Here is a 20,220-nt window from a genome sequence, read left to right on the forward strand (position 1 = left end):
AAATATCACCCCATCTCACAAAAATTTGATTTATCAATAATGCATGCGGGAGACTTTAATGTTGCCCACCGCGTGTTCCTAAAAAAATCTTAATAATCCGGACATTTTTGCGGAAAAGGGTGCATACAGAGGACTACGTATGGTTTCACGATGACGATATCGTAAAAAAAAATGTGGTTGTGCATGATTTTGTGTATCAAGGGGTAAAATGTGTGCGTTATTCCATAAAACCCCGTGCCCTGACGTTGCGAGAATGACATCATCAACGCTTAAGTAACTGTGGGCGGGGAGAGGAGATGGGGCAGATTTGCGCTAGGGAGGACGGCCGCTCGTGCCGCCGGAGGTTCTCAGGGACGATCGACGGGGAGCGCAACCGACGACGGAGCGGCGAGCTGGGGGAATGAGAGCCGCTAGAATCCGCTCCAATCCTCCTCGCCCAAGGCTCCTACCCGCCTGACATTTACCGGAGCAAAATCCTCAGAGAACCAGCTTTCTTACGAATCCAATATCGGGTAAGTGAAGGGTTCGGGTACCGTCGAAACCAGGGGGGAAAAGGGACCCGATTTGGCCGAATCAGAGTCTACTATTCACGGTTTAGCAGCATAGGGGGAGGGGGCAGTGAGATGGCCATGTCTATCAACGTAGAGCAGTCTCGTGTGACAATGGGTGTGGTTTTAAGGAAAATACGAAATATGGACATACTATTTGACGTTCAAAGTCTAAAGCTTGTGTTAATCTTGATGACATTGTTACGTATCAAGGTTCTGGCTAAGCCACCTCGAGTTATAACGCTAGCATACTCTTCCTCGCTAACGGTGTATTGACAGCCAATCTTCGTTATTAAAAGTCATTTTCAGGCATGTAAATGATTTTTTTTCTACATGTCCGTTTTCACAACATGGATAGCCAACCCGGGGGGCTGGAAACGTGACGGTTTAGAATTTCGCTCTTGTCTGTTCAGCTCCATCGACTTGCTCTTCGTGAAATTGCTAACACAGCTGAGTAAATCTTGGCTGGCGTTTAGCAACACGGTATACTATATGTATTTTATTTTATTTTATTTGGATCTGTCGTAGGGCAGCTCCGAAATGGTTGTCGAAATTGTAATGTGCGTTTACATCGGAATGACGTCACGATTGCTGGTTTTCATTCGTGGTTGTGAAATCTTTTGGCTTCAGGGCTGTGACACTTGCTCCCCCCGTTGCTACCCTTTTTGCACTTAAATATTACCAAGCCCACATTAAGAACGACATGTTGGGTTCACTTTTGAGACTGTATTAGTTTGCAGGGAACCCTTCAAACATACTGACCTGTAAATATGAACTAAAATGTCACCTGGCCAGTGTCCTGTTGATTACTTCCACAATAGCTGATAATACATTGTGACTCCACGGACCCCATCTCCCCCCAAAGGGGGGTTCTGTCATATTTACACATAGAACTCTGAAAGTAAAAGTTAGGCTAGGGAAATTTAACAGACACAACTTTTTATTAGTTGTATCTGCCCTTGTTTTCCAGACATAAACACTGTTAGTCTATTGCAAGGCTTGGGGGGACAATTGGGCACATGACTCAACATGCAATTCTATTTTAGTAACATGTAAGCCACATAATGTTTAACTTGTGAATGGTTATATGCAATATAAAATAATAATAAAAAAGCAATCATTGCAGTGAATGCATTAGTGTCCCTCAAGGGCCTAACGATAATGGTCCCTGTTAGGAAAACTATTAACTGTAGCTTTTTAAATGACATCTGGAGTATAAATATGAATATCGGTGCGCCAGTCAGTACACGTTGAGTGTCTACTGCGCTTTATGTTTTAACCATCACATGTAGTTAAACAAGGTAATCATAATATTCATTACATACTCTCCTCACATCCCACTGTTATGGAAACAGCAATACAGATGTATTATTTTGCCCCGGTTTATTTTTAACAATGAACCAGTGCGTTTAGCTAAAAAGATGCATATTCAGATGCAAAGTAAATAAACCAGATGGACCTGATCTCAACCAGCCTGTGTAAAAGTGTGTGTCACCGATTCACCAGCCGCCACGTACCGGTACAGACGCTCCCCAACTTACGAACGAGACGCGTCCCGAAGGGTCGTTGGTAAGGTGAATTTGTTCATAAGTTGCTTCAATGCAATATTTTGTGTGGAATGTATGTTTAAGGCTTGTATACGTAACCTGTATTGCTTTGTACTGTAAAATAAACATTTAATAAAATATATGCTCTATGAAGATATGTACAACTGGAAAGAATACTATATGTTACTACAAAAACATTTGTATGTACCGTTGTTTGTAACTCCAATGTTTGTAAGTAGGGGAGTGTCTGTAATTAGATGATGGCACTTATTGTAATGCATGCAGACCTTTTTTTCTGTGCCAAGTCCCCATAGTCATCCGGTTGTTTCCTCCCCACCCCGCTCTCAAAATCAACTTCTCTTCCAATTGGCAACTATGAATTGTGCCGAGCCCACGTTTTGTTTTGTTGTGTCCCCCTATTTTTGCTGATCTCACTGTAATCACCTACCGCCGGCCAGTGACCCTACAAATCTAGTTGCGCACGACTGGAGGGCAAACAGCCGTTGGCCGATCCACTCGCAGTTCCCCTCTGAACTCTGCTCATATTGATGACTGAGTCCACATTACTCTTTTTAAGATTTTGATCACATCTTGAAAAAAGTTATCTCGCGGTCGCTTGTTCTTTGCCTTTTAATCATCACTCCGTTTTTCAAAATGTTTTGTTTGTTTTCAATGACAGTGAGTGCTGGCAATCATGGAGCTCAGAGTGGGGAACAAATACCGGCTTGGGCGAAAGATAGGGAGCGGTTCCTTTGGAGACATTTACCTTGGTAAATGGAAAAAGAAACGCCGTTTTCCAGCTTTACTATTGTATTTTCTTCAGCTGGACCCATAAATGATCAGAGCTGAGGTTTGTTTCTTTGTATCCCTGCAGGTGCCAACATTGCCACTGGTGAAGAGGTCGCTATCAAACTTGAATGCGTGAAGACCAAACACCCGCAGTTGCACATTGAGAGCAAGTTCTATAAGATGATGCAAGGAGGAGGTACAAACAAAAGTTTTTTTTTCCTGCTGTGACCATTTTCCCCACCCTGGGCCACGTGAACACACACTTGTGTGTGTGTGTGTGTGTGTGTGTATACTTGTGCTCACGGTGCGTATTTGTTCCTTCTAGTGGGTATCCCGTCGATAAAGTGGTGTGGTGCCGAAGGCGACTACAATGTAATGGTGATGGAGCTTCTCGGACCCAGCCTTGAGGATCTTTTCAACTTTTGTTCCCGAAAGTTCAGCCTCAAGACGGTCCTACTTTTGGCCGATCAAATGGTATTTTGATGTCACAAGGTCGTATACGATAGTACAAGTTCCCGTTTTCCACACAACTATTTTCTTCCAAATGGCTTTGTTGCAAACATTTGCATTTTCAAACTTTCCTTTCCTCGTGCGTTGTTTTTGCAATAAACCGATCCCATTTTGTTGCGCTTTTAATTCTCTAGTATTTCCTCACGATAGTTCCAATGGATGATGTTGTCCGGGCTTTATTATTGCGTATCTGTCCAAATCATTGTGCTTTTTGTCCTGTCCGCATATAAAAAGAACCAAATTTGAATTCCTTTCTCCTTTTTCTCTTCCATCTTCAGATAAGTCGCATTGAGTACATCCACTCCAAGAATTTCATTCACCGTGATGTAAAACCAGACAATTTCTTAATGGGCCTTGGCAAGAAGGGAAATCTTGTGTACATCATCGACTTCGGCCTGGCCAAAAAGTACCGTGACGCCCGCACGCACCAGCACATCCCATACCGGGAGAACAAGAACCTGACAGGCACGGCGCGCTACGCTTCAATCAACACGCATCTCGGAATTGGTAAGCATCATGCGGGGCTGTCGTCTTGTCTTTCTGCCGCTCTTAACTCTTTGAAACTTTTTTTCCCAGAACAATCCAGACGCGATGACTTGGAGTCCCTCGGCTACGTCCTCATGTATTTCAACCTGGGGTCCTTACCCTGGCAAGGCCTCAAGGCAGCTACCAAGAGACAGAAGTATGAACGAATCAGTGAGAAGAAAATGTCTACGCCGATTGAGGTTCTTTGCAAAGGATACCCTTGTATGTGAAGCTTAATTATCAGGGTTTTTTTTTCCCCCTCTAAAACCTTCAAGCGTGAACATATTTGTTTGTTTCTCTTGCAGCGGAGTTCTCCACTTACCTAAATTTTTGCCGATCACTCCGATTCGACGACAAGCCAGATTACTCCTACTTGCGACAGCTCTTCAGGAATCTCTTCCACCGGCAGGGCTTTTCCTATGATTATGTCTTTGACTGGAATATGCTCAAGTTTGTAAGTTCAGCAACTGTTTCATTTTATTTACTTACTTATTTCTTGTAATGTTCCTGACACAGAACCCTTTTGAGTACCGTAATTTCCGGACTATAGAGAGCACCTGATTATAAGGCTCACCCTGCACATTTTTAAAGGGAAAATATTTTGTACATACATAAACCGCATCTGTCTATAAGCTGCATGTTTATAAAGAAAGACTACAAAGAAAAGGTTTTCAACATTTTTATAACATACCTTAACTTTTCTTTCAAAACAGTGCCAGTTATTTAGCAGCAACACAAGCATTGCGGTAGTAACACAGCCCTAACAGGGCTGGTTTAAAAAAAAAAACATGCCGGGAAAAGTCACTGAGACACGGCAGCAACACATTAGCACTCGCTGACAGGTCTGGCTGGGTACAAAAACGTACCAAGTCACTGAGACATGGAAGAAACGTGTTAGTGCTCACTAACAGGGCTGGTTACAAAAACATAGCGAGTCGCTGAGAGCCGTCCTCATCTTGCTCCCGTGCACGGGAACCATGCAAGTCTTCCTCCTGGGTGGCGGATTGCAATAGCGTCCGATATGCTCTCATTCTCTCTTACGTTGTCGTTGAAAGTATCACTTTCATCCTGAGGTAAAGTCACTCTCGAGCTTGGTCTGTCCTCGATGTCACCCAGCGGACGGACTTTTTGAAACCCGTTGGTGATGGTTGGTTGGTTGGTTGGTTGGTTGATTTGTATTTTTATTTTCACACTCCTCCACGCCGTCAGAATCCACTAGCAACAATTACTCCCTGCATACGGCCAGTTTTGGTCAACGATTTGAGCGCCGCTGGCGGCCGTTAGGGAAAAAAAAATGCATAAATTGGCCCCATCGTTGCATAAGCCGCAGGGTTAAAATCCTGTGACACAATTTGCGCCTTCTTCTTTCTCTTCCTTTCGGCTTTTCCCTTGATGGGGTCGCCACAGCAAATCAGTGTCCTCCATCTTTAGATTTTTGATCCGCATGTTTGTTTTGGCCAAGCTTTTACGTCGGATGCCCTTCCTGACACAAGCCTCTGTATTTATCCGGGCTTGGGACCGGCACAAGAAGACTTGTGTCCCTTTGTGGCTACGGAACAAGCAACTCGTTCAGTAAAAAAAGGCTCCCAAACACAAAATGGCCTTATAGTCCGTAAATTACGGCTGGTTCGATGACGCTGTCATCCATTGTTGATTTTAACTTGAAGAAAAACCTTAACTTGCAGGGAGCAACGCGGACGACCGAAGACGGAGATCGGGAAAGGAGGACTGGCGATGAGAGGGACGATCGGATCGGTGGTGCTACCAGGGGTTCCGCAGCACGAGGTCTCCCGCCAGGTCCCAACCCTGGACCGGCCAATAGAGTCAGAAACGGACCAGAACAGGCCCTTTCTAACCCCGCTTCACGCGTCCAACAGTCTGGTGAGTGGCAACCTGAAGAACCAAAGTCTCCCAGCTGATGTTTAAATCTAAATTAAATCGCCGGCATTTGTTTGAACTAAACTCACAGTCATCCGACATCGCTGACTGTATATGGATTGTTTCAGGAAACACGTCGCCTCGCGCCATTTCCCGCGCAGAGAGGGAAAGGAAGGTGAGCATGCGGCTCCACCGTGGTGCTCCAGCTAACGTGTCGTCCTCTGACCTGACGGCCCGTCATGACCAATCCAGGATTTCCACGTCACAGGTGAGATGATACTCAAAACACAATGGGCATTTCTGAATGCTCTAAATCGGGAACCTTGTAACTAAGAGAGCCATAAAAGCAAAATATTGTAATGTTTTTCAGTGAGAGCCACGCACGCACACATATATGTATATACGCGTGAGATGTCAACAAAATGTCTGAATGTATTATTTAAAATAACTTGTGATAATGAATGGTTTTCCGTTCCTTATGATTGGTAAAAAAGCAATCGCAATCCATACGCGAAGTTACTGCTTGCTAGCCTGCACACGGCTCATTAGCTGCCACACTTGCTTTCTGCGGCCTCTCGCAGAAGTCTATTGATGCTAACGTTAGCATTGGGCTTGTCAAAGTGCCACTGACACTCGACTGTTTCATCCGTGGTATGTATTGTTTGATTGCAAATCAGAATCAGAACCTTTTCTCTCCACAAAGGCGAATCCTTCTGTCCATTCAACCCGAGTTGTACGATATTTGTCATTTTTTTACTCGTCCGGTTTATTTAAAAGGGCCGTTTAACATGAATGGCCACATAGGTCGGTATCATCCAATCAAAATTGCGCTTACAGCCAATGAACAGCGAAAAAGCGAGAATATTTATTTACTTTTTATCGGCGAGCCAGATTTAATCATAAAGAGAGCCATATATGGCTCGCGAGCCATAGGTTCCCAACCCGTGCTCTAAATGTACGCTGTGTGTGAGATCAAGTATGCCTACAAGTCACACGCAGCGTTTTTAACTGGTTCGCACCACACCTTAGTCACACGTGTGCTTTCCGTGCAGGTGAGCGTGCCGTTCGAGCACATGGGCAAATAAAATCTCCTTGGCTCTGCATGAACATGCAAGTGACAGGTGAGATCTCTTTGTTTAATTGACGTGGTAGTTCCAAAAACACGCTACTTGATGACTAATAATTGCTCTTGTTGCAGGGCTGCAAGGTAAATTTGTCGCTTGGTCCCCTTTCCTTCATTTCTACTACGACTGCCAAAAAGAGGGATGCCAATGGAGACGTGGATCTTTGGAAAAGTACAGCAAATTCCAACAGGATCGCGGGAAGTACTTTTTATAGTAGCCAGTATCCAGTCTTTCATGAAATCTCTGCGAAAACTTGGATCAACATCACGCCCAGGCAAAAAGTGACAGTGCTTCATCGAGGTTGCTTATGACTGCCCGCCTCCTTGAAACGCCATTGAAAGGAACTCTTGACCGAGCAAGTGGATGATGGCGAAAAGCATGTTTAATTTCAAAATTCAACTACGCACACGCCCTTTTTTTTATTTTGTCTGAGTGTAGATTTCGCCCTTTGTGGGAATGATGGAAAAGGGAAGTTGGCACTCGTATTTTCATCTTTCTGTTTCTGTGAGTTGCTTGTGACTGTCCCTTCAATCTCAAACCATCAAAAATATCAAGCCCTGATTTCTTCATCGCTTGTGTGCTCAATAATCTTAATGATAGTTGTTGTTGTTTTTTTTTTAACAAAAGCAAACACTCCCAAGATCATGAGGCAGAATCCTCAAGAAACAACCTGTGTATTTGACCAGACATCATTGCACCCTTGTAACCGACAAAGACTAGCTGCAATTTTTATGATAATTCTTACTGTTAAATGTTTTTTTTTTTAACGTTATTTTTACCTTTAGGAGAAATTGAGGAGTTGATGTACCCCATTAAAGGATGATCTAGGTGGGTGGAGCATCCATTTTTTATGTTTACATCACGATAAATATTGTTATTTTTTAAATTTTAATGTAAAAGCCAATATGTCTCTTCTGTTTTAAGGTGTAAAGTAGATATTTGCATATTAATGGAATGAGTTACACAGTTTTGGTATTTACAGTACCACATTTTGGACATCAATGTTGCTCTGCCAGCTGGGTCATGAATGTGTGTGCGTGTGTGTGAGTCCAACTGACAGTGTCATCCCCAACAAGAGTTAAAGGTTGCTTTTGTTTTTGGGGTTGTTTTTCTTTCCACTATTTATGTTCATTATTTTCACAATGTCTTTCAGTTTGTCACCAGAAGGAACCAGTGACATGTTTTTCCCGCTTTATCTTTCCTTTCCTTTCAAATACTGTCTTATGTTATGTAGAACACAGAGCTTTTTATACTCCCGCCACAGAAATGAGTCCATTGCCTGATGTCACTTTTTTGTTTTCAAGCTCCTGCACGTTTTTTTGATGTCCTAACGATGAATCTAACAGACTTCATTGCAGGGATGTGTAAATAGCCTGGTACTGTGTGTACAGGGCACCATGACCCAGTGGCACTGTAACTATTGTATATACGTGCGTGTGTTTGGGGAGGGCGGGCGTGAAATAGGTTGAGGTGACAATTACACTTTATGTATTGTGTACTGATCTCTTGTACAGTTCTTTAACACTTTATTTACAACAGTATTTGTGTATATTTTATGAAGTAATAAATCTCACATTCTTGCAGGCTTTATTGCATCACTTTGTAATTTGCACCATTGTATGATATGCCATGTACTTTTGATATAAACCACATCTCATAACGTTATATATGCGACGTTATAGTTATGTTAGGCCCTATATTCTAGGGCCTAGATGGTAATATGCAGAGCTTGTTAATTTCCCCCCTTTGCTTCATGTAAACATAACCAACTACAGTGATACCTTACGAACGCTTTAGCTCACGAACTTTTCGCCTCACAAACATTAAATTCGCGAGCATATAGTCTTGGCTGGCAGACGAACCAAACCACACAGCGCCATGATGGCTGGCGGATGAACACCAAACGGGGTTGAACAGTGCCACGTTGGCTGGCGGACTAGTTTTCGTCATCCCCTTTCTTTTAGTGCAGACATGGTTTGCTATTGAGTGGAGTACTTTTGCTATTATGGGACCGAAAAAGACCCCACCACAGGCTAGTGTTAAGACGAAAAGGACACCAAAGAAAATTACGGTCGAGCAGAAAAAGGAGATCATCGAAAAACACGAACGAGGTGTGTGTTTGTGTGACTTAGCGTCCCAGTACCAGTATGCTAAGTCGACCATTGCTACGTGTGGCTAAGGGTGTTTCTGTGTTGTCTAAGCAACGGTCTCAGGCAATGGAAGAAGTTGAAAAACTTCCGTTGATTTGGATTAACGAAAAGCAGATAGCAGAGGACAGTGTGGGGAGGGTATTGTCAACGAGAAAGCGCGGCAACTTCACTCGGATATCATCAAGAGGCAACTACATCATCGACCATCACAAAGGTAAATAAAACGCCTGTATGATACAGTACAGTTTATTTCTTTAATTACAATACAATACAATAGCACATTGATATTTCATAAAATAAGGTCTATAGTTTTAAGACTTATTTAGTAGGAAATTATGTTTCATGGAGACCCGGGAATGGATTATTCTAATTTTTAATGGTTCTTATGGGAAATAAATGTTCGTCAGACGAACTTTTCACCTTACACGCATGTTCTGGGAACCAATAAGTTCGTGAGCTGAGGTATCAGTGTATTTGCCCAAGTGTACACACCCTCAGATAACGAAGGGACGTCACTCTGTTCAGTATGAACCAATCGGGAAATTTTCTGTTAAACCGCAGTGGGGCACCTGCGTGGGTGTTTGTGATATCAAAAAAAATAGCAGAGCAATGTACAAAGTTATTTTATCCTCTTGGAATGTATTTCATATGCTTTTTTTATGTATTTTTTTCGCTGTGGTAACCCTTGAAGGGAAAATCCCAAAGGAAAAGAAGTTATACAGCGATAATTACGTGGCAAAAGACACACAGCGCATGTGCTGTTTTGTGACGTCACGTTTGCATTCACATCCATGGGTGGCGATGTGAAGGACTAACGGCACTGGCGTATCGGTCTTCAGAAGGCCCTTACAATATCCTCGTCGTTACTCCTTTTGAGGCTTGTCAAACCTTTGCTTTTTTGTCACCTGAATGTCCGCAGAAAAACAACAAGCCGACACAGGATTTGAATGGCAAGCTAACGCTAACTAGCATCGACCGCCTCAAGCCCCCAGCTGTTACACGCATTTGCTAGCTGTTGCAAACGGACAAATATTTTTTGGTGTTGGAGCAGCAGTGCAAAGTTTCGTTCGTCGGAATGCCACCATTGGGACGGCTATTCTGAATAAAAGTACGTAACCCACCCGTGATGAGCTAAATTGATGTTTGGTTCCCAAACGGTCCCGCTGACCAGACAACTGCAGAGGAGGTACGTACCATACTTGTGTCAAGATAAACATGTGTACAGTATATAAACACGTTTTAGAAATTACACTCTATTTTATAACGTATAATGAAAATACTGAGGATAATGCATAAGGAGTAATAATAATGAAAATGAGTTGTTTTAACGTGTTCTTGTTTTTATGTATAATTTTATCTCTTTTTATTTATGTCCCTGTTTTGTGATTGTAAAGTGTCATTGAGAGCTTTGAATGGCGCTTATAAATAAAATGTATTTTTATTAATACTAACCGGAGTCCGTGTCAATGCATTTGAACACAATTTGAGTCAGCAGATGACAAGCGTGAGCCAGGCAGCCTCGCCTCGTCGCCTGCGGACACATGTTGACCTGTAACAAAGACAACCGATTACTAGAGCATCTCTGCTCTATAATGACCTCTGCCTTTTATGGGTCAATCCACAGCAGGATAATACTGAACCCAATGAACAATTTCCTTTCTAATCGATGTACCTGACGTTTTCACCCTCTCGTTCAGTCTGAGCTTGAATAAGTAAAATCACACTGATTCTTATTTTTTACACACAACTAATCAGTAGCGAGTGGGTAAACGTTAGTAGAAATGTGGTAAAGCACTATTTAAGCAAAGATGTTTTGTATGCCGAAAACAGCAGGGCTCGAGGTGGTGCCTGGCAACCATTAACCAGCAGGGTGCTGATACCTAAAATACCTCTTCTCCCTCCTTTCTAAAAAAACAGATGAGCGGGCTCTGGAGGCGAGACTTGGCTTTGTCGGAGAGGCTGACGAATGACTCTCCGGCAGGCCTTGCGCCCAAGGCACCCGCGACCATGCCCCCTCAGGTTTCAAATTCTTCCTTCATACCAGAAACCCCAGTGGTCACCGCGGAGCAGCCCATTTTCCTCATGACCTCGACGGCCCAAACGATATCAGGTTTTTTTGTTTGGACGGCACTGCTGATCACATGTCACCAGGTAAAGACGGTCCTGTGTTTTCTTCGCTGCGAGTGCTTTTGGCAAAATATACAAACCGTAAAGATGGTCCCATAATTGTATAAACCTTTGAGCTACTTCTACTTTTGACACATGCGTGGCGGTAACACCTATAAACGGAACATACATCAATTCACACAGGAAATATTCTCTCCAGTGTCGCTGTGGAGCTTATTTGTTGACCTTTGTCCGCTTTTCTAAGCTATCGGCCATATCAGAGGAGTGTAGTGTTACTGTGAATAATTGTCACCCCCTCCTTTTTTTGTTGTTGTTGTTGTTTTGTTTTTTTTCAAGCCAAAGGTTTGCACTGTTTACACGCAAAGAAAAGTGATAGGTGGAACATTGTTTGTTTATTTCCGGAGGCTATTCACATCGTCTTGGATGCAATTCCAAAAAAGCATCACGTCAATGTTTCAAACGGCTCTCGTTACGAAAACATGTGACCTCTTTCTTTCCGTAGATCTACACGCACTTGCGTTATTACAGCTCCCCAAACGAGCAGAGGCATATCGTGAGGATTCTCTTCATTGTCCCGATCTATGCCTTCGACTCCTGGCTTAGCCTTCTATTCTTTACCAATGAGGAGTACTACGTGTACTTTGACACGGTTCGAGACTGCTACGAAGGTGAGTGTGCTTTCACCCGATAAACACTTTGATTCTGCTCTCAGGGCGGACGACGGAGAGTGTGACGTGGTACTCGACCATAGTAACCACAGAGACGAGTCAATGTCCGTCTGAGAAAGTATCGATTGCGATTTCCCCGTGATAAAGGGCCTTTCCTGCTTAGGCTTCATGCTTCGTTTTCCACGTCGGCGGCCCATTGAGGATTACAGGAAAAGGGATAGCTTGTTTCCTAGCAACCGTATGAAGCTCAGCAGAGGACAGCGAGGCAAGAAAGAAAACGTGATTGAGGACACGAGCTAACTACAAAGATTGAATATTAATGGAAACTGCAAAGTCATCCTGCGCAAGTCAAATTGGATCATTTTCACCCCCCCGATGTTGTCTTGACATCCTGGCGTCCCACGGCAGCCCAATGTGGAATCTCTGCTCGTCAAGGGGTGATTTTTGTCTGTGTTCTCGACAGCCTTCGTCATCTACAACTTCCTGAGTCTGTGTTACGAATATCTGGGAGGCGAGAGTGCCATCATGGCCGAAATCAGAGGAAAACCCATTGAGTGAGTATTATTCGGCGCCCCTCGCCAAAAAACTTTGTGTGCACCGATGCTCGACTTGCACTTGACTCCAGGTCAAGCTGCGTGTACGGCACCTGCTGTCTATGGGGCAAGACCTACTCAATTGGCTTCCTCAGGTTCTGCAAACAGGTACAAATGCGCTACCGTCTATTCAAATCAAAGAATTCCGATGCGTTTTCCTCACGATACCGACTTGACTTTGGCTTTTGCGCTTCACCCAGGCCACTCTGCAGTTCTGTGTGGTCAAACCACTAATGGCCGTCATCACCGTCATTCTTCAGGCTTTTGGAAAATACAAAGATGGAGATTTCAAGTAGGTTTTCCGCAAGAGCTTAGCGACAATCGGTCGCAGCCATCAAGGCTAATGACAAAGTGGTTCTGTCACGTGCTTTTCTCCCTTACTATTTGATTGGGATTCCACGAACGTTGGATTGGATTCGTCTGTGTAAGCTCTCAGTCGTACAGGAGTGGTCCATCGATGAGAAGGTGTCTTCAGCCGTCATCTGTACAAATGTGAAGGTTTCGGACGTTTCGCCTCCTATCCAAGAGGCTTCGTCAGCGAACTAAAGTCTGACTGGTCGTATCGGCCCTATTTATATATCCCTAATGTCCAGACATGGTGGCGCCGGACACAGCTATGATAGGTCCCTAGTCTCAGGTTGGGGGGGCAGAGGACAGAAAGAAAGAATAGGGAATGAAACCAAAAATTCTCAAGATACAAAAAGGAGAGGAGTAGCAGTACCGTACATTGCAGGAGTTTCTGAAAAATTACAAAGAGTCCTTTGGCAACACAAAATTCCTACTTATTTCAAACCGATAAACACGTTAAGGCAAAAATTAGTGCATCCAAAAGATAGGCTGCCAAAAAAAAAACAAAGTCATGTAGTTTATTCAATACTCTGTAAGAATAAAAATTGTAAAGAGCAGTACATTGGGGAGACTTTATCAACATGGCAGGGATAATACTAGTGGGCCTCAATCGGCAGTACATTTGCACCTAAAAGCTAGCAACCACTCATTTGACGACAATGAGGTTAAAATCTTAGCGAAAGAATATAGATGGTTTGAAAGGGGGTAAAAGAAGCGATTCTTATAAAACAACAAAATCCTTCATTAAACCGCTCTGGTGGGGTGAGGTTCAATTTGGATCGTTCATACAATAGCCTGCTTAAGCAAAACAGGTTAGGCAACTTTCGTAATGCTGATCAGGTGATACCGGGGGGAGTGGGGGTAATAGGCCAGTCGTTAGTCAGGAATGTAGGAACAATCAGTGGGGCCACAGTAAGTGGTCCTCTGCTCCCCCCAACCTGAGAGTAGACACCTATCATAGCTGTGTCCGGCACCGCCATGTCTGGACATTAGGGATATATAAATCGGGCCGATACGACCAGTCAGACTTTAGTTGGCTGACGAAGCCTCTTGGATAGGAGGCGAAACGTCCGAAACCTTCACTTTTGTACAGATGACGGCTGAAGAAACCTTCTCATCGATGGATTGGATTAACTTTTATTAGTCTCGGAGTGGAGAAATGTACATTTCACAGCAGTTATGAAATGAAAACAAAATACAGAGCTGCTTTAAAGGCAGCCCCTCTCGCCGCGCCATTTTGAAGCCAAAACAACATAAAAGACAGTCATTCAATCTTAAGCACTTTCTGCACCCTCTTTGTTGTATGAAGCAGTTCACATAATAGTCAACACAAAGCAAATTATAAACACAACAGGAACATAAACGATGGATAGTTGATTTGTGCTATCTTAACGACTTTCCCCATGTACTCTATGAGCGCAAGACAAAGACTATGACATAAAGCAGACCCGGATGAAAGAGGAGAGGATGAAATCCTCCTTTTCACCAGTGTATCAGAGGCGCCACGGTGGAATGCGCAGGTCTGCTACGAGCTCAATGTTGAAAGCAAACACGAAGCTGTGGCATTCATTGACGAAAAGAGATTGTCTCACGTAAATGTGCTTCATTTCCAAGCCGCGGCTGTTGCGCATACGCATCAGTGCTCCGCGCTGACGCTCCTTTCTTCTCATCGCGGGCTCCTCGACCCACGCCGCAGACTGTCCAACACCACCGAGCTTTCCGCTGAACAAAGCGGGGCTGAGAAAATGCTGCCCATTACAGGCGCAAAAAAAGCACAATCTCAATATTTAAATGCAGTGCACGTGAATATTTCTTCAGCAGACATTCCGCCGTGAAAATTAATGAAAATACAAGCGCATGCAATTATTTTCCCCAGTGCTCCCATGCTGACGAATGCACACGTATGTCTATAAGTTCTTTGCGCCCTGTGAGTGATGAGTTATGCCTTGATTATGATGATGGATGAGAAGGTTTCTTCAGCCGTCATCTGTACAATTTTGAAGGTTTCGGACGTTTCGCCTCCTATCCAAGAGGCTTCGTCAGCCAACTAAAGTCTGACTGGTCGCATCGGCCCTATTTATATATCCCTAATGTCCGGCCGGACATGGCGGCGCCGGACACGGCTATGATAGGTCCCTACTCTCAGGTTGGGGGGAGCAGAGGACCCCTCCCTGTGGCTCCACGGATTGTTCCTACATTCCTGACTAACGACTGGCCTATTTGCCCCACTCCCACCGGTATCACCTCATCAGCATTACGAATGTTGCCTAACCTGTTTTGCCTAAGCAGGCTATTGTATGATGTTTGGATTGGATTGGATTGGATTTGCCTTTATTAGTCTCGCAGTGGAGAAATGTACATTTCACAGCACCAAAGTTATGAAAGAAATGAAAGTAGAAAAGCAAAACACAGGAGCTGCTGGAAAGGCAGCCACTCTCGCGGCGCCGTCTTGAAGTCAAAAGAACAAAAAAAAACTAAATAACAAATAACATGACAACACAAAGACACAGAGAGACATTCATTCTTAAGCACTTTCTGTACCCTCTTTGTTACATAAAGCAGTTCCAGATGAAAGAGGAGAGGATCAAAGCGTCTTTCCACCAGTGGATCAGGGACATCATGGTGGAATGTGCACGTCGACTACAAGCTAAATGTTGAAAGCAAACACGCAGCTGTAGCATCCATTGACGAAAAGAGATTGTCTCATATCTCCTGTTCCACATAAATCTGCTTCAATTCCAAGCCGCAACAGTTCCACATACGCATCGGCGCTCTGCGCTGACGCTCCTTCCTTCTTATCGCGGGCTCCTCAAGCCATGTATCCATCCAGCCGCAGACTGTCCAACAGCACCGACCTTCCGCTGAACAAAGCGGGGCTGTGAAGATGCTGCCCATGACAGGCGCAAAAAAGCACAATGGCCCCTTTGGTGTCCAGCGATGGCAGTCGAATGGCAGCGACATTCCTCCCATTCAAAAAGAGTCCTGGCATATTCATGCTGCCGAAAAGGCGCAAGCGCTCAGCACAGTCTCCTCCTTGATGAATGTCGTGGTCAAAAATGCTGAAAAACAATCCGTATCCGTTCCACACGACGCTTAACAACACAAAGTGACAAAAGAAAACACAAAACAAGACAAAAACAACCAAAAAAAGCAAGGCTCATCAGAGCACTTGCTGACGGCTGCCTACTTGGGCGCCATCTTGGACTCCTATGATTATGTTATTATTATGATTATGTGAACTGGATCTTTTGTTGTTGTTGTTTTTTTGCCATTTTCACAACTTTCTCTCATGTGTTCTTTTCATCCAGTGTGGCAAGCGGCTACTTGTACGTGACCATCATCGACAACATCTCAGTCAGCCTGTCGCTGTATGCGCTCTTCCTCTTCTACTTTGCCACAAGAGAGTTGCTGGTCCCCTACAGCCCCGTGCTCAAGTTCTTCATGGTCAAGTCCGTCATCTTCCTTTCCTTCTGGCAAGGTAAGAGCACCACGGCGGAATGTGCGTGTCTCCCGTTGGACGGCTAAAAGTCTTCGCTTCGATTCAGGGACGCTGCTGGCCGTTCTTGAGAAATGCGGTGCCATTCCGCAGATCAACTCCGCCGACTTTTCTGTGGGCGAGGGAACCGTCGCTGCCGGCTACCAGAACTTCATCATTTGCATTGAGATGTTCTTTGCTGCCGTTGCTCTGCGCCACGCCTTCACCTACAAGGTCTACATGGACAAAAGACTGGATTCATATGGTGAGGGTTTAGTTCTTTTCTTTAGTTTTAGGAGATTTCTTAAAGCGCCAGGCAATTCTTGTGGTTTTTCTCTTGCTCTCTTTTCTGAGTCAGTCTGTTCTTGACTTGTCTGAATTCAATATTTCTATTTGTCCTTTTTCTTCCTCGCTGTGCTGCATTAAAAGGCTCATTCCCAATCTATGGACAGTACGGTAGGTGTGACCCGGAAGCTTTGTTCCAGATGCATATGTTCGTCCTTGTCACCATGTTCCGTTCTGTTTTTTTCTTCTTCTTCTAATGTTTCACTAGGCTTGAAGAGTATCATTTTAGTTTTGAATTGATGTGAGTTATATTTACAGCGATACCCCAGTTTACGAACACTTTAACTCACCAGCTTCTCACCTTAAATTCGCCACAATATAATCTTGGCATACGAACTAGTTTTCGGCGGACGAACCAAACCAGAGAGCGCCACGGTGGCTGGCGGACTCGTTTTTGGCGGATGGACACCAAACCGCACGCTCGAACAGCGCCACGGTGTCTGGCGGACTCGTTTTCGTCACCAGTGAGTGCAGACGTGAAGTACTTTTGCTATTATGGGACCGAAAAAGACCCCACCACAGTCTAGTGTTAAGACGAAAAGGACACAAAAGAAGATTACGATCAAGCCGAAAAAGGAGATCATCGAAAAGTGACTTAGCGTCCCGGTACCAGTACGCTAAGTCGACCATTGCTGCGTGTGGCTAAGGTTGTTTCTGTGTTGTCTAAACAACGGTCTCAGGCAATAGAAAAGGTTTAAAAACTTCTGTTGATTTGGATTAGCCAAAAGCAGCTAGTAGGGGGCAGTGTGTAAGGGCCTAATCGCCGAGAAAGCACGGCAACTTCACTCGGATATCGTCAAGAGGCAACTACAACAACGACCATCACAAAGGTAGTAAATAAAACGATTTTATTATACGGTACAGTTTATTTCTGTAATTACAATACAATAGCACATAAAATCAGGTATATTTTGTGTAGTTTTAAGGCTTATTTAGTAGAAATTTACATTTGATGCGGACCTGGAAATGGACTATTCCTTACTTTAATGGGAAATAAATGTTTGGCAGACAAACTTTTCGCCTTACACACACTTTCTGGGAACCAATTAAGTTTGTAAACTGAGGTATCACTGTATTTGTTTCCGATAGTCATCTTATTGAATACTCCCTTGATATTTCCCGCACTCCAGAATCCAAAATACATGTAAAATGCTGCTGTCTTCTTAAATCATCCCCCGTTTTTGGATATCACCATTTTGTTGTCCATTTAACTGATATTAGTTCATCTAATGTGTTGATCCAGCCATATTTTTCACCTTAAAATAGTCTTAAGGTGTCGTCCACGTTGGGAATGGACACTTGAGTGTGTCTTTTCAGTCAGTTTTTTTTTTCTTCATCCTAACCCTTTGTAACCCCCTCCCTCCCTGCCTCCCTCCCTCCCTCCCGCATTTATGCTGCTCGGCGATAGTGACAATAGTGGCAATTTCCTCTGCCCTCACCTGCAGGCCGCTGTGCGCCAATGAAGAGCATCTCCAGCAGTCTGAAGGAGACGATGAACCCAGGGGACATGGTGCAAGACGCCATCCATAACTTCTCGCCCGCTTATCAGCAGTACACCCAACAATCCACCCTGGAGCGAGGCGGAGAGCCAGCCCTCTCTCGCAGCCACAGTAACCTCAGCACCAGAGGGGACAATGAGAAGACACTGCTGCTCAGCTCTGACGATGAGTTCTGAGATTGACATTTCACCGTAACCTTAGTTAGCCCATGGCCAAGCCATAGAATTGAAGGAAATGTTGGGGTGTTTCTAGAACATGTGGATTTGGCGGCAACATTTTATTATTAGCGTCAAAGAGGCCATTAGAGCATGGAAGCTGTATTTGCAATGTATCTTTGATTCACTATATGGCGACATGTAGCTTCCTGACACTGCACTTTAAACCACGCGGCTAACGCCGGATGACATCTACTCTACGTACATTGAGCCGCAGCGACAAACCGCCCTCATTTTCTGACTTGTGGCGGCTTTTGTCATGTTCATTCTTGGGTTAAAGATGTGCCGAAAACTTGCCAAATAGTGAAAGGAGTGAAACATGGTGTCATTAAGAACACACTGACGGATTTTTCTTTCCTATTGAATCACGGCTTTATTTACAGATATACAGATTGGTGAAAAATGTTCCGTATAAAACCTTGAATATCAAGTACAAGTTTATTGTCAAATATGCTCTATGTGTAACACAGAATATGGATTAGTTATGAACATTGTTGTTCCAGAAATGGCACGCGGCACTCGGTCTGGATGAAAAACAACAACATTGTCATGCCATGACTGACGCCGATGGCCTGCTAATATTTGCAAATTGTCAAGGGATGTAATTTAGGAGAGATTTTCGTGGGCTGGCAAGATTGACAGAAGGGCAACGCCCCCGCACAGATTAGTGAATATGCAGTATGGCCCAGTTGTGGTGTGTGCACTGGATTGTAATCCCACAATTAAGGTCACTGGATGTATTCTGGAGCAAGGCAACATTGAGTCAGTAGGTAAATTGTAACAGGCATATAAACAAAGACGTGAAAGAGGATAAACATGACTGCACTTGTTTCTTAAAATAGACTTTTATGATGCAGAGATACTGAGCCTTGTCTCAGTCAATCACGATCATGACCGAAAACTAACCCATATTGATGTTATTATTTCAAGACGGACTATGAGTAGACTTTTGTTCATGAGGTGCTGTTGAATTTGTGTTTTTGCGGCAACTGTAGACGTTTGTGGTTGTGATTGTAAATGTTTGATGGTGGAGCACTGCGGCAAAACCCACAACGTTGCCTCAAATTAACCATTGCATGTTTTTGCCACATGCAAAACAGTGTGTCGAATGTGGCTTAAGTGACGAGATCCAAAATGTGGAGGCTGTGGAAATGGAATTTTCTGGCTGTGACAACTATTCTAGTTGCGTTTCTGACAACTTCATGTTTGAAATTATAAATACATCATTTATCCAGCCTTTCATTGAATCTCACACTTCTTAATACAATTTTAAGATCCCATAATTCAATCGGAGGACACATTCCAGAGAGAAAAACAATGTTGTGAATAACAGTTGAAGCACTGTATAACATTTCAGGATGATAGCGTTGCTACATGTAGTACTATGTTTTACTATTTCAATTTTTATACAGTTCTGTTATGTTTCTGTTGTATACATTATAACTGTGTATTGTTGGTATTATATACTTTTATGCTGTTGGGCTTTGTTAGTGTTGAAAGGGAAATAAACGTTTAACCCAGAAGTATCAAGTATGTTTCCTTGTGTTCGAGACCACTACCTGCAAAATACACTGTTAAATCATTATGAAAAAGTCACGCATGGTTAAATTTGTGAAATGCAATCTTCCGGATTGCATTTTACGTGCACCACCGTGAATTTCTTTAAAACTGAATGTTAGGCAGCCCCATAAAGCTCCAACGAGCCTCGTCCTGTAATTAAGACTAAATGTTGTGACAAAAAGAGTGCTTTCTGTTTAGGCTCTAAGTCGTAAAGGAGTGGTAAATCGATTCAAAAAATATTTTGCCGTCATCTGTACTTCTTTGAACTTCTTTGAACTTCTTTCAAATAAATACAATGGCGGCTGAAGAAACATTTTTT

At 43.6% G+C, this 20,220-nt stretch overlaps 2 protein-coding genes across 4 annotated transcripts; both read left to right on the forward strand.

Annotated features, from left to right (window-relative positions):
• Window positions 1–301: 301 nt before the first annotated feature.
• Window positions 302–7,539, forward strand: LOC148885885 (casein kinase I). 2 transcript variants are annotated; one of them, XM_089018787.1, is made up of 11 exons: window positions 305–512; window positions 2,775–2,865; window positions 2,970–3,080; window positions 3,210–3,358; window positions 3,673–3,901; window positions 3,971–4,141; window positions 4,225–4,373; window positions 5,605–5,800; window positions 5,926–6,065; window positions 6,850–6,918; window positions 6,996–7,539. In XM_089018787.1, exons 2-10 carry the CDS (start codon window positions 2,790–2,792, stop codon window positions 6,880–6,882), a joined length of 1,254 nt encoding a protein of 417 aa, XP_088874913.1. In that variant the 5' UTR covers window positions 305–512; window positions 2,775–2,789; the 3' UTR covers window positions 6,883–6,918; window positions 6,996–7,539. The 2 variants fall into 2 exon arrangements, with proteins under 2 accessions (XP_088874912.1, XP_088874913.1); XM_089018786.1 differs by having other exon boundaries at window positions 302–512; window positions 3,673–4,141.
• A 2,308-nt stretch (window positions 7,540–9,847) lies between these two features.
• Window positions 9,848–19,864, forward strand: LOC148885886 (transmembrane protein 184B-like). 2 transcript variants are annotated; one of them, XM_089019120.1, is made up of 10 exons: window positions 9,848–10,257; window positions 10,989–11,222; window positions 11,701–11,866; window positions 12,330–12,420; window positions 12,492–12,567; window positions 12,660–12,751; window positions 16,116–16,285; window positions 16,353–16,547; window positions 16,712–16,738; window positions 18,073–19,864. In XM_089019120.1, the coding sequence occupies exons 2-10, from the start codon at window positions 10,989–10,991 to the stop codon at window positions 18,300–18,302; spliced, it is 1,281 nt and encodes a 426-aa protein (XP_088875246.1). In that variant the 5' UTR covers window positions 9,848–10,257; the 3' UTR covers window positions 18,303–19,864. The 2 variants fall into 2 exon arrangements, with proteins under 2 accessions (XP_088875246.1, XP_088875247.1); XM_089019121.1 differs by lacking the exon at window positions 16,712–16,738.
• Window positions 19,865–20,220: the final 356 nt, after the last annotated feature.

This window comes from Hippocampus bargibanti, linkage group LG17 (genome assembly GCF_051943395.1).
Source record: "Hippocampus bargibanti isolate YZ-2025 linkage group LG17, ASM5194339v1, whole genome shotgun sequence".
NCBI lineage: Eukaryota > Metazoa > Chordata > Actinopteri > Syngnathiformes > Syngnathidae > Hippocampus > Hippocampus bargibanti.

Coding starts and splice junctions, on each gene's coding strand:
- LOC148885885 (XM_089018786.1), top strand. CDS start 2,790: ATGGAGCTCAGAGTGGGGAACAAATACCGGCTTGGGCGAAAGATAGGG. Junction 2,866..2,969: donor CTTTGGAGACATTTACCTTG/GTAAATGGAAAA, acceptor GTATCCCTGCAG/GTGCCAACATTGCCACTGGT. Junction 5,801..5,925: donor TTCACGCGTCCAACAGTCTG/GTGAGTGGCAAC, acceptor GGATTGTTTCAG/GAAACACGTCGCCTCGCGCC.
- LOC148885886 (XM_089019120.1), top strand. CDS start 10,989: ATGAGCGGGCTCTGGAGGCGAGACTTGGCTTTGTCGGAGAGGCTGACG. Junction 16,286..16,352: donor CTTCCTTTCCTTCTGGCAAG/GTAAGAGCACCA, acceptor GCTTCGATTCAG/GGACGCTGCTGGCCGTTCTT. Junction 16,548..16,711: donor CAAAAGACTGGATTCATATG/GTGAGGGTTTAG, acceptor CTGCATTAAAAG/GCTCATTCCCAATCTATGGA.